Source organism: Oncorhynchus kisutch, linkage group LG26, assembly GCF_002021735.2.
Source record: "Oncorhynchus kisutch isolate 150728-3 linkage group LG26, Okis_V2, whole genome shotgun sequence".
NCBI classification, from domain to species: domain Eukaryota; kingdom Metazoa; phylum Chordata; class Actinopteri; order Salmoniformes; family Salmonidae; genus Oncorhynchus; species Oncorhynchus kisutch.
The window spans coordinates 32,737,097-32,750,822 of NC_034199.2; the positions used below are offsets into that span (position 1 = coordinate 32,737,097).

Below are 13,726 nucleotides of genomic sequence, written 5' to 3' on the forward strand. Positions count from 1 at the left end.
GGTGAAGGTGTGAGAGGTGCATGTCTGTCTGTCTGGAGAGAGGGAGAGAGGAAGGGAAGAGCGAGGGAGGGATAGAAGGGAAGAGCGAGGGAGGGATAGAAGGGAAGAGCAAGGGAGAGAAGGTATCTGTCTAGGTGATGGAGAGAGCGGCGCATGTCTGTCTGGAGAAAGGGAGAGAGGAAGGGAAGAGTGAGGGAGGGATAAAAGGGAAGAGCGAGGGAGAGAAGGTATCTGTCTAGGTGAACGTGTGAGAGGTGCATGTCTGTCTGTCTGGAGAGAGGGAGAGAGAGAGGAAGGGAAGAGCGAGGGAGGGATAGAAGGGAAGAGCGAGGGAGAGAAGGTATCAGTCTAGGAGAGGGAGTGAGCAGTGCATGTCTGTCTGTCTGGAAGGAGGGAGGGAGTTCATCATAGCCAAGCTGTAGTCTCCAGAATAGAATGACGTTATGGTCATGTCAAAAGAAGCAGGATAGAGACCAAAGTAATAGAACCTGGAGATGGCAAATGTATTTTCTCCTATCCATACAACATAGGCAATAGGGTACCATTTGACACACAGCCTTTTACTGTGTGTGTTGGAATGTCACACTGTGTGGTTGATCTGCTAGGTCAGTCGGACTGAGTTCAAAGAGGTGAAGGCTGGAAGCTCCTGCCTTTCTAGGGAGTTTTTCCTAGCCACTGTGCTTCTACATCTGCATTGATTGCTGTTTGGGGTTTTAGGCTGGGTTTCTGTATAAGTAATATCTGCTCATGTAAAAAAGGCTTTAGAAATACTGATTTCATTTGGAGGAATCTGTCAATAATCTGTCAATAATCTGTCAATACTTTCTCAGTGGGTCTGTGGTGAACTTATCTCTTCTTTTTCTTCAGCATATTAGATTTTTACTGAACAAAAATTTAAATGCGACATCTAAAGTGTTGGCCCCATCTTTCATGAGCTGAAATAAAAGATCCCATGAATGTTCCATACGCCTCAAAAATCTTGTTTCTCTCAAATGTTGTGCACAAATTTGTTTATATCCGTGTTTGTGAGCCTTTCTCCTTAATCCATTCACCTGACAGGTGTGGCATATCAAGAAGATGATTCAACAGCATGATCATTACACAGGTGCACCTTGTGCTGGCAACAATAAAAGGTCACTCTAAAATGTGCAGTTTTGTCACACAACACAATGCCACAGATGTCTCAATTTTGAGGGAGCGTGCAATTGGCATGCTGACTGCAGGAATGTCCACCAGAGCTGTTGCCAGAGAATTTAATGTTTATTTCTGAACCATAAGCCACCTCCAATGTCATTTTAGAGAATTTGGCAAGTACTTCCTACCAGCCTTACAACCGCAGAACCACACCAGCCCAGGACCTCCACATCTGGCTTCTTCACCTGAGGGATCATCTGAGACCAGCCACCGGACAGCTGAGGAAACTGTGGGTTAGCACAACCAAAGAATTTCTGCACCAACTGTCAGAAACCGTCTCAGGAAAGCTCATCTGCGTGCTCGTCGTCCCCAACAGGGTCACCCATTGAGCATGTTTGGGATGCTCTGGGTCAACGTGTATGACACAAGTTCCAGTTCCTGCCAATATCCAGCAACTTTGCACAGCTAGTGAATATGAATGATACAACATTCCACAGGCCACAATCAACAGTCTGATCAACTCTATGTGAAGGCGCTGCATGAGGCAAATGGTGATCACTGAGTTTTTTCGGATAAAAAAAAATAAGCCAGTGACTAATAGGGTTTGAGGCAGAGAATCCCAGTGGAGAGAGGGGAACCGGCCAGACAGAGACAGCAAGGGCGGTTCGTTGCTCCAGAGCCTTTCCGTTCACCTTCACCCTCCTGGGCCAGACTACACTCAATCATATGACCCACTGAAGAGATGAGTCTTCAGTAAAAACTTAAAGGTTGAGCCCGAGTCTGCATCTCTCACATGGATAGGCAGACCATTCCATAAAAATGGAGCTCTATAGGAGAACGCCCTGCCTCCATCTGTTTGTTTAGAAATTCTAGGGACAATTAGGAGGCCTGCGTCTTGTGACCGTAGCGTACGTGTCGGTATGTACGGCAGGACCAAAATCGGAAATATAGGTAGGAGCAAGCCCATGTAATGCTTTGTAGGTTAGCAGTAAAACTTTGAAATCAGCCCTTGCCTTAACAGAAAGCCAGTGTAGGGAGGCTAGCACGGGAGTAATATGATATTTTTTTTTGGTTCTAGTCAGGATTCTAGCATCCGTATTTAGCACTAACAGAAGTTTATTTAGTGCTTTATCCGGGTAGCCGGATAGTAGAGCATTGCAGTAGTCTAACCTAGAAGTAACAAAAGCATGGATAATTTTTCTGCATCATTTTTGGACAGAAAGTTTCTGATTTTTGCAATGTTACATAGATGGAAAAGTCTTGATTGAAACAGTCTTGATATGTTCGTCAAAAGAGAGATCAGGGTCCAGAGTAACGCCAAGGTCCTTCACAGTTTTATTTGAGACGACTGTACAACCATCAAGATTGATTGTCAGATTCAACAGAAGATCTCTTTGTTTCTTGGGACCTAGAACAAGCATCTCTGTTTTGTCCGAGTTTAAAAGTAGAACATTTGCAGCCATCCACTTCCTTATGTCTGAAATACAGGCTTCTAGCGAGGGCAATTTTGGGGCTTCACCATGTTTCATTGAAATGTACAGCTGTGTGTCATCCGCATAGCAGTTAACATTATGTTTTCTTATGTCATCCCCAGGAGGTAAAATATATAGTGAAAACAATAGTGGTCCTAAAACGGAACCTTGAGGAACACCGACATTTACAGTTGATTTGTCAGAGGAAAAACCATTCACAGAGACACACTGATATCTTTCCGACAGATAAGATCTAAACCAGGCCAGAACTTGTCCGTGTAGACCAATTTTGGTTTCCAATCTCTCCAAAAGAATGTGGTGATCGATGGTTTCAGAAGCAGCACTAAGGTCTAGGAGCACAAGGACCAATGCAGAGCCTCGGTCTGACGCCATTAAAATGTAATTTACCTCCTTCACAAGTGCTGTCTCAGTGCTATGATTGGGTCTAAAACCAGACTGAAGCATTTCGTATACATTGTTTGTATTCAGGAAGGCAGTGAGTTGCAGTGCAACAGCTTTTTCAAAAACAATTTGAGAGGAAAGGAAGATTCGATATCGGCCGATAGTTTTCAAATATTTTCTGGGTCAAGGTTTGGCATTTTCAAGAGAGGCTTTATTACTGCCACTTTTAGTGAGTTTGGTACACATCCGGTGGATAGAGAGACGTTTATTATATTCAACATAGGAGGGCGAAGCACAGGAAGCAGCTCTTTCAGTAGTTTAGTTGGAATAGTGTCCAGTATGCAGCTTCAAGGTTTAGAGGCCATGATTATTTTCATCATTGTGTCAAGAGATATAGTACTAAAACACTTGAGTGTCTCTCTTGATCCTAGGTCCTGGCAGAGTTGTGCAGACTCAGGACAACTGAGCTTTGGAGGAATATGCAGATTTAAAGAGGAGTCCGTAATTTGCTTTCTAATGATCATGAAGTTCATGAATTTATTACTCACTTGGGGAGTGCTGCTTTTTAGTTAGCTTTGCGACAGTATCAAAAAGATATTTCGGATTGTTCATATTTTCCTCAATTAAGTTGGAAAAATAGGATGATCGAGCAGCAGTGCTCTTCGATACTGCTCGGTACTGTCAATCCAAGCTAGTCGGAAGACTTCCAGTTTGGTGTGGCGCCATTTCTTTCCAATTTTCTGGAAGCTTGCTTCAGAGCTCGGGTATTTTCTGTATACCAGGGAGCTAGTTTCTTATGACAAATGTTTTTGGTTTTTAGGGGTGCGACTGCATCAAGGGTATTGTGCAAGGTCAAATTGAGTTCCTCAGCTAGGTGGTTAACTGATTTTTGTAATCTGACATCATTGGGTAGGCGGAGGGAGTCTGGAAGTGCATCTAGGAATCTTTGGGTTGTCCGAGAATTTATAGCACGGCATTTGATGATCCTTGATTGGGGTCTGAGCAGATTATTTGTTGCGATTGCAAATGTAATAAAATGTTGGTCCGATAGTCCAGGATTATGAGGAAAAACATTAAGATCCACAATATTTATTCCATGGGACAAAACTAGGTCCAGAGTATGACTGTGACAGTGAGTAGGTCCCGAGACATGTTGGACAAAACCCACTGAGTCGATGATGGCTCCGAAAGCCTTTTGGAGTGGGTCTGTTGACTTTTCCATGTGAATATTAAAATCACCAAAAATTAGAATATTATCTGCTATGAATAAAAGGTCCGATAGGAATTCAGGGAACTCAATGAGGAACGCTGTATATGACCCAGGAGGCCTGTAAACAGTAGCTATAAAAAGTGATTGAGTAGGCTGCATAGATTTCATGACTAGAAGCTCAAAAGACAAAAACGTCATTTTTTTTTTGTAAATTAAAATTTGCTATCGTAAATGTTAGCAACACCTCCGATTTGCGGGATGCACGGGGGAATTGGTCACTAGTGTAACCAGGAGGTGAGGCCTCATTTAACACAGTAAATTTATCAGGCTTAAGCCGTGGTTCAGTCAGGCCAATCACATCAAGATTATGATCAGCGATTAGTTCATTGACTATAACTTCCTTTGATGTGAGGGATCTAACATTAAGTAGCCCTATTTTGAGATGTGAGGTATCACGATCTCTTTCAATAAAGGCAGGAATGGAGGAGGTCTTTATCCTAGTGAGATTGCTACGGCGAACACCGCCATGTTTAGTTTTGCCCAACCTAGGTCGAGGCACAGACACGGTCTCAATGGGGATAGCTGAGCTGACTACACTGACTGTGCTAGTGGCAGACTCCACTAAGCTGGCAGGGTTGCTAAAAGCCTGCTGCCTGGCCTGCACCCTATTTCATTGCAGAGTTAGAGCCCTGTCTATGTTGGTAGATAAGATGAAAGCACCCCTCCAGCTAGGATGGAGTCCGTCACTCCTCAGCAGGCCAGGCTTGGTCCTGTTTGTGGGTGAGTCCCAGAAAGAGGGCCAATTATCTACAAATTCTATCTTTTGGGAGGGGCAGAAAACAGTTTTCAACCAGCGATTGAGTTATGAGACTGCTGTAGAGCTCATCACTCCCCCTAACTGGTAGGGGGCCAGAGACAATTACTCGATGCCAACACATCTTTCTAGGTGATTTACACGCTGAAGCTATGTTGCGCTTGGTGACCTCTGACTGTTTCATCCTAACATCGTTGGTGCCGACGTGGATAACAATATCTCTATTCTCTCTATTCTCGCCAGTTTTAGCCTTAGCCAGCACCATCTTCAGATTAGCCTTAACATCGGTAGCCCTGCCCCCTGGTAAACAGTGTATGATCGCTGGATGATTAGTTCTAAGTCTAATACTGCCGGTAATGGAGTCGCCAATGACTAGGGTTTTCAATTTGTCAGAGCTAATGGTGGGAGGCTTCGGCGTCTCAGACCCCGTAAGGAGTAGGAGGAGTAGAGGGAGGAGTAGAGACCAGAGAAGGCTCGGCCTCAGACTCCGACTCGCTGTTTAATGGGGAAAACCGGTTGAAAGTTTATGTTGGCTGATTGAGTGACACCGGTTGAGCATTCCTACAGCATTTCCCTCCAGAAGCCATGCGAAGGTTGTCCAGCTGCGGGGACCGTGCGAGGGGATTTATACTAACGTTACTATCTGTACCTACTGGTGGCACAGACGCTGTTTCATCCTTTCCTACACTGAAATTACCCTTGCCTAACGATTGCGTCTGAAGCTGGGCTTGCAGCACAGCACAACACATCATTCTCCTGTATATTATGAGTACAGCGACTGCAATTAGAAGGCATCAAGATAATGTTACTACTTAGCTTCGGCTGTTGGAGGTCCTGACGAACCATGTCCAGATAAAGCGTCCCGATTGAAAAAGTTGAATTATTATTATTATGTGATGGGAAAACAAAAAATATAAACGGTAATTAAAAAGTAAAAACTGTAAAGTTGTCAGGTAGCAAAGTAAGGTTGGCAACAAAACGCACAGCAATACGTAAACAAGTCTGAAAGTTGTGACCGGAAATGACCACTCTATTGCTGCTAGCTGCACACCCCTACCTTTTTAAAGGTATCTGTGACGAACAGATGCATATCTGTATTCACAGTCATGTGAAATCCATAGATTAGGGCCTAATGAATGTATTTCCATTGACTGATTTCCTTATTTGAACTAAACTCAGCAAAAAAAAGAAACGCCCACTCACTGTCAACTGAGTCAACTGGTCATGTCAGGATGAGCCTGCAGGAACAGTATCACATGAGGGAGAAGGATGTCTTCCCTGTAACGCACAGCATTGAGATTGCTTGCAATGATACCAAGCTCAGTCCGGTGATGCTGTGACACACCGCCCCAGACCATGACGGACCCTCCACCTCGAATCGATCCCACTCCAGAGTACAGGCCTCGGTGTAACGCTCATTCCGTCTACGATTAACGCGAATCCAACCATCACCCCTGGTGAGACAAAACCGCGACTCATCAGTGAAGGGCACTTTTTGCCAGTCGAGTCCCGCCAGAAGAGGATGCCTGGTTGTTCTTTAAAAGGGCTTTCCTCACCATCTTAAATAAGCATGCCCATTTAAAAAATGTAGAACTAAGAACAGATATAGCCTTTGGTTCACTCCAGACTTGACTGCCCTTGACCAGCACAACAACACCCTGTGGCATACTGCACTAGCATCGAATAGTCCCCGCGATATGCAACTTTTCAGGGAAGTCAGGAACCAATACACACAATCAGTTAGGAAGGCTTGCTTTTTCAAACAGAAATTAGCATCCTGCAGCACTAATTCCAAAAAGTTTTGACACTGTAAAGTCCATGGAGAATAAGAGTACCTCCTCCCAGCTGCCCACTGCACTGAGACTAGAAAACACTGTTACCACTCATAAATCCACAATAATCGAGAATTTCAATAATCACCTCTATGGCTGGCCAAGCTTTCCACCTGGCTACCCCAACCCCGGCCAACATCTCTGCACCCCGCACAGCAACTGGCCCAAGCCCCCCTCTGCTTCTCCTTCTACCAAATCCATACAGCTGATGTTCTGAAAGATCTGCAAAATCTGGATCCCTACAAATCAGCTAGGCTAGATAATCTGGACCCTCTCTTCCTAAAATTATCCACCACCATTGTTGCAACCCCTATTACTAGTCTGTTCAACCTCTCTTTCGTATCATCTGATATTCCTAAAGATTGGAAAGCGGCCATGGTCATCCCCCTCTTCAAAGGGGGAAACACAAGACCCAAACTGTTACAGACCTATATCCATCCTTCCCTGCCTTTCTAAAGTCTTTGAAAGCCAAATGAACAAACAGATCACCGACTATTTCGAATCCCACCGTACCTTCTCCTCTATGCAATCTGGTTTCCGAGCTGGTCACGGTTGCACCTCAGCCACGCTCAAGGTCCTAAACGATATCATAACCGCCAACGATAAAGGACAGTACTGTGCAGCAGTCTTCATCAACCTGGCCAAGGCTTTCGACTCTGTCAATCACGTATTCTTATCGGCAGACTTAACAGCCTTTGTTTCTCTAATGGCTGCCTCGCCTGGTTCACTAACTACTTCTCAGATAGAGTTCAGTGTGTCAAATCGGAGTGCCTGTTGTCCGGACCTCTGGCAGTCTCTATGGGGGTGCCACAGGATTCAATTCTCGGGCTGGCTCTTTTCTCTGTATATATCAATGATGTCGCTCTTTCTGTGGGTGATTCTTTAATCCACCTCTATGCAGACGACACCATTCTGTATACATCTGGCCCTTCTACATCTGGACATTGCGCTAACAAAACTCCAAATGAGCTTCAACGCCATACAACACTCCTTCTGTGGCCTCCAACTGCTCTTAAATGCTAGTAAAACTAAATGCTTCAAACGATCGCTGCCCGCACCCGCCCTCCTGACTAGCATCACTACACTGGACAGTTCTGACTACAAATACCTAGGTGTCTGGCTAGACTCTAAACGCTCCTTCCAGACACATTAAGCATCTCCAATCCAAAGTTAAATCTAGAATCGGCTTCCTATTTCACAACAAAGCCTCATTCACTCATGCTGCCAAACATACCCTCATAAAATGGACTATCCTACCAATCTTTGACTTCGGCGATGTCATTTACAAAATAGCCTCCAACACTCTACTCAGCAAATTGGATGCAGTCTATCACAGTGCCATCCGTTTTGTCACCAAAGCCCCATATATTACCCACCACTGCGACCTGTATGCTCTCGTTGGCTGGTCCTCGCTATGTATTCTATGGGGGTGCCACAGGATTCAATTCTCGGGCTGGCTCTTTTCTCTGTATATATCAATGATGTCGCTCTTTCTGTGGGTGATTCTTTAATCCACCTCTATGCAGACGACACCATTCTGTATACATCTGGCCCTTCTACATCTGGACATTGCGCTAACAAAACTCCAAATGAGCTTCAACGCCATACAACACTCCTTCTGTGGCCTCCAACTGCTCTTAAATGCTAGTAAAACTAAATGCTTCAAACGATCGCTGCCCGCACCCGCCCTCCTGACTAGCATCACTACACTGGACAGTTCTGACTACAAATACCTAGGTGTCTGGCTAGACTCTAAACGCTCCTTCCAGACACATTAAGCATCTCCAATCCAAAGTTAAATCTAGAATCGGCTTCCTATTTCACAACAAAGCCTCATTCACTCATGCTGCCAAACATACCCTCATAAAATGGACTATCCTACCAATCTTTGACTTCGGCGATGTCATTTACAAAATAGCCTCCAACACTCTACTCAGCAAATTGGATGCAGTCTATCACAGTGCCATCCGTTTTGTCACCAAAGCCCCATATATTACCCACCACTGCGACCTGTATGCTCTCGTTGGCTGGTCCTCGCTATGTATTCATCGCCAAACCCACCGTCTCCAGATCATCTATAAGTCTTTGCTCGGTAAAGCGCCGCCTTCTCTCAGCTCACAGGTCACCATAGCAACACCCACCGTAGCACGCGCTTCAGCAGGTATATTTCACTGGTCATCCCCATAGCTAACACCTACTTTGGCCGCCTTTCCTTCCAGTTCTCTGCTGCCAATGACTGGAACGAATTGCAAATATCACTGAAGTTGGAGATTTATACAGTATCTCCCTCACTAACTTTAAGCATCAACTGACAGAGCAGCTTACCGATCGCTGCAGCTGTACACAGCCCATCTTTAAATAGCCCATCCAACCAACTACCTACCTCATCCCCATATTTGTTTTGGTTTTCTGCTCTTTTGCACACCAGTATTTCTACTTGCACATCCTCATCTGCACATGTATCACTCTAGTGTAAAATACTAAATTGTAATTACTTTGCCACTATGGCCTGTTATTGACTGTATGTTTGTTTATCCCATGTGTAACTGTGTTGTTGTTGTCGCACTGCTTTGCTTTGTCTTGGCCAGGTCACAGTTGTAAATGAAAACTTGTTCTCAACTGGTCTACCTGGTTAAATATAGGTGAAATAAAAAATTATAAATAAATAATTGAAAGTGTTGCTTCTTGCATTTATATTTTTGTTCAGTACATCAGGCACAACATCACAGGGTTGAAGAGAGATTGACATGACATGACATCCAGTTTTATGATCTTTTATGATCTTGATCTCAGGGTGCTCTGAGGGTGTTAATTGATGGTCCTAGATTTACAGTCTCTGTTCTATTTTCCAGCTAGTTTGAGACTACGTGGCATGTATAACTTCTACTGAAGTTGTTAAAACACTCTTTCAGGTTTTCACGTTTTCTTGAATAGTTTTGGGTTGATTGGATTAAATTGACTGCAATGACACTTGGGTTTGGCAGTGGTACGTATTTGGCCATGTGTGTATGACACTCTCCTTTTCACTCTGAAATGGAGCCACAGAAAGCAGGATCATTTGAGTGGGTGAGTGTGCTGTGTGAGTGTTCCCAGAAGACGTGTTTGTGTGTGTGCCTTCGTGTGTGTGTGTGTGCGCGCGCGTGTGTCTGGTGGGTGGAAAATGGTCCTGAAACAGCTCCACATCGTGACCACCAAAGCTCTCCACCGCCAACTAACTATTCCCACTGAAATACACTGTTGCCATGTCAACTACTCTGTTTAGAAGACTGACATTCTCAAAAACACTAAATGATGACAGTGAAACTCATGAATGTAAAATAAATGACATGATATGGATGTAGAGTATATATTGGAGTCCATATGCACAGGAATCATGGATGTATGGCTGTCCAATTACATCATACTGTATATCCACAAACCCTACCCACACACATACTAGGGTTGGGAAGTGCCAGGGACCTCACTTAGGTGCCATCTACGATATGTATTGCGATTTGATACTGCAATGTTATTGCGATTCATTGTTCCAAACATATTGCTCACTATATGTCTGCTGCAGAGAGATGAGAGAGCCATGAGAACATGATCAGTTATGGAAATAAAAGAGCTGGAAACATGTTTGACTCACCATTTAGAAAGAAGATTGAGACCAAGCTATAGTGGTTGATCTTTTTTGGTTACTGTACCACCAACAGAATTTTGCTCTGCCCGGTGTAGCCCTGAATGTACCTCCTCATGTGCATTTGACCAGTAGGCCTAGGATCTCATGAGTCTTCTCAAGTACCCCCTGTGGATAGGTCCTAGTACTCCTGGTTGGGAACCACTGCTATAGAAGGAAAAATACAGCCGACTAGCGCTAGCTAACATTAAAACTGGAATCCTTGATGGTGAAACTACCACGTCAGTTTGCATTATTACAACAACAAAGACATTCCCACAAACAATGAATACTGTTGATTTCCCTTGGACATCATTGCACGTGCGTTAGAACAGCATCATATGACGTTCCACCAGAGCTCCCCACTTTTGCTTCGTCAACAAAAACATTTTATGTTAGGACAAATAATGTCTGACAGTTTTTAAACCTCGAATACACTACTGCTGTGCAGGAAAATTCTCAGCAACAAAATAGTGATCAAATTAAGATCCTACATCTTTAGGTCTAATGGGTAAAGATATCATCTAGATAAAATAGTTTCTGACCAGTGGAGGGTATCTGGGTCGTATTCATTAGTGCACACCGTAGCAAAACATTTTGCAACGAAAAAAGAAACATGCTTCCTTTGCTTTCGTTTGGTTCATAGTTAGTACGACCCTGGGAAGACCACACAATTGTTGGCTCAAAGTTATCTGCCAATCACAGGCCCAGGCCCAGGACCATTTCTGATTGGCCAGTAGTTGTGGCTGCTGTCTTCCTACCTGAAGCTGTGTTTCCATGGTGATTTCTGCAGTTAGAACGCTGCCAATGCTCCAAGTATAGATTGAAGTATAGATTTGTCTTTTTTTGGTTCTCTGCATATTAAACAATTGTCTTTCTGTCTATCTAAGGCTATCATTAAATGCATTATCAATCAATAAGGACAGACCTTAAGTTAATATTTAATTTACACACTATGATTGACAAGATATGGTTGGTTTAGACATGTCACTGACATCTCTCTGTGTGTGTGTGTGTGTGTGTGTGTGTGTGTGTGTGTGTGTGTGTGTGTGTGTGTGTGTGTGTGCGTGTGTGTGTGTGTGTGTGTGTGTGTGTGTGTGTGTGTGTGTGTGTGTCACAGAGCAAGTGTCTGCGCGGATCGTGCAGGAGGTGACAGCCGAGGCAGTGGCAGTACTGAAGGGAGAACAGGAGACAAGACTGCCCTCAGGTACGCACACACATACATACACACACACACACACACACACACACACACACACACACACACACACACACACACACACACACACACACACACACACACACACACACACACACACACACACACACACACACACACACACACACACACACACACAGAGGTCCCAGTTGGGATTATGGTTCATTGTTTAGCTAGCTACTGTATATGTCTAAACAAACAACTCCGCTATGCAAGTAACCATTTCACTGTACCATTTACACCTTCTGTAGCCTGTGCATGTGACAAATAAACTTAGATTGTATTTTATATAGTGTGTGTTTACCAGAGACAGTAATGTGAAAAACAACATGACCTGCACCAAAGTCAGATGTGGATATAGGCCAAGGACTAGATAACGTTTATTTTTACGAGATATTTTTGCTCCTACTTTCACCACTTTTTATCTTGAAATCTTTACACACACACACACACACACACACACACACACACACACACACACACACACACACACACACACACACACACACACACACACACACACACACACACACACACACACACACACACACACACACACACACACACACACACACACACACACACCCACCAGTGTGAAACAAGAGGTCCTTTTGGCCGATGTCATTGGACAGAAATGGTGCTGTTGGTGGTATGCGTGTAGGGGTTAGAGAGCTGTGTCAGGTCCGGACAGCTGTCAGAGTAGATCTACCATGGTGGTAGTGCTGGGGGAGTAAGCCCAGAGCAGAGCATATCCCAGATCAGCCCTCTGGAGGCCACATAACAACACTGACCCTCCTCATGCCTCTCTCTATCCCCGGATGCGACCTCTGTCTGTCAGCACATCTATGACATCATAGATCTATGGAGGGTTAGTGTGTGAGCCAGCCTTGACATCACTGAAGGGAAGGTTGTAAGGACTATGCTGTTTTTTTATTATTCTGAATTGCTTTAAATGGGCTGTCTGTTATAAGGATGCCTGTAATGTCCTAATTTACTATTACAGTTCAACACATTTCCATCAGATAATGCTCATTGGAGGAATTACGCAGCAAAAAACAGCCATTATAGTATTTATTCACATCTTTACTATTTACAGTGACTTTCAGAGGAGCTTTAAAGGATTAACCAGAGAGAGAGCCATATATAGGGGGAGGGAGAGGTAGGGAGAGAGAGAGAGGTGTAGAGAAAGAGAGAGAGACACCAGGCTTCATCAGCTACTACCTCGACGCACACATTTAATTTTTTTTTTTAATTTTACCTTTATTTAACCAGGCAAGTCAGTTAAGAACACATTCTTATTTTCAATGACGGCCTGGGAACAGTGGGTTAACTGCCTGTTCAGGGGCAGAACGACAGATTTGTACCTTGTCAGCTCGGGGGTTTGAACTCGCAACCTTCCGGTTACTAGTCCAATGCTCTAACCACTAGGCTACGCTGCCGCCCCACATGCACAGATACACACACACACTAGCTGTTTCCAAACGTCACTCACTATACATTGTCTCCCTCTGTCTGGTTTTCTGTAGTTGAAGACACGGCGAACCTGCCTCCCTCCCCTCCTCCCTCACCTGCTGCTGAACACTGCTTTGGACCCCTGGATCAAGGTAAGGTCCTGAGAGAGAGATGAGGGAGAGAGAAGAGAGATAGAGAGAGAGAGAGAGAGAGAGAGATGTGCTATCATCATGAGTGAATGTGAAGTGGAGTTGTATTTGACCGTGCTGAGACGAGTTGGAACCCCATTCCACTGCCCCATTGGAGGATACTGTATATGTCACCTTCAGAAGAACCAATCACAGAGGCTCCCTACCTGGGTCATATGGTTACACAGAAAAAGGAAACCAAACACAGGAAGTGTTTCTTAGACATTCATTCTCTTTGAACAGAAGTCCTGTCCCTTCTCCTCATTTTCCTTTTTACCCCGGATTTAGAAATGCTTTCACCTTAATCACTTCTTTACCTCAAAATCCCTCCATCCACCAGCCCAT

The 13,726-nt window shown here is 44.3% G+C and overlaps 1 protein-coding gene across 35 annotated transcripts in view; it reads left to right on the plus strand.

Moving 5' to 3' along the window:
* LOC109870734 (microtubule-associated protein 2) overlaps positions 1–13,726 on the plus strand; it is a 178,610-nt gene that overhangs the window by 123,449 nt on the left and 41,435 nt on the right. For all 35 annotated transcript variants that reach the window (XM_031806184.1, XM_031806182.1, XM_031806186.1 and 32 more), the window contains 2 exons: positions 11,643–11,729; positions 13,268–13,345. In XM_031806184.1, the coding sequence (XP_031662044.1) occupies positions 11,643–11,729; positions 13,268–13,345 (165 nt within the window). The remainder of the gene's footprint in view (positions 1–11,642; positions 11,730–13,267; positions 13,346–13,726) is intronic.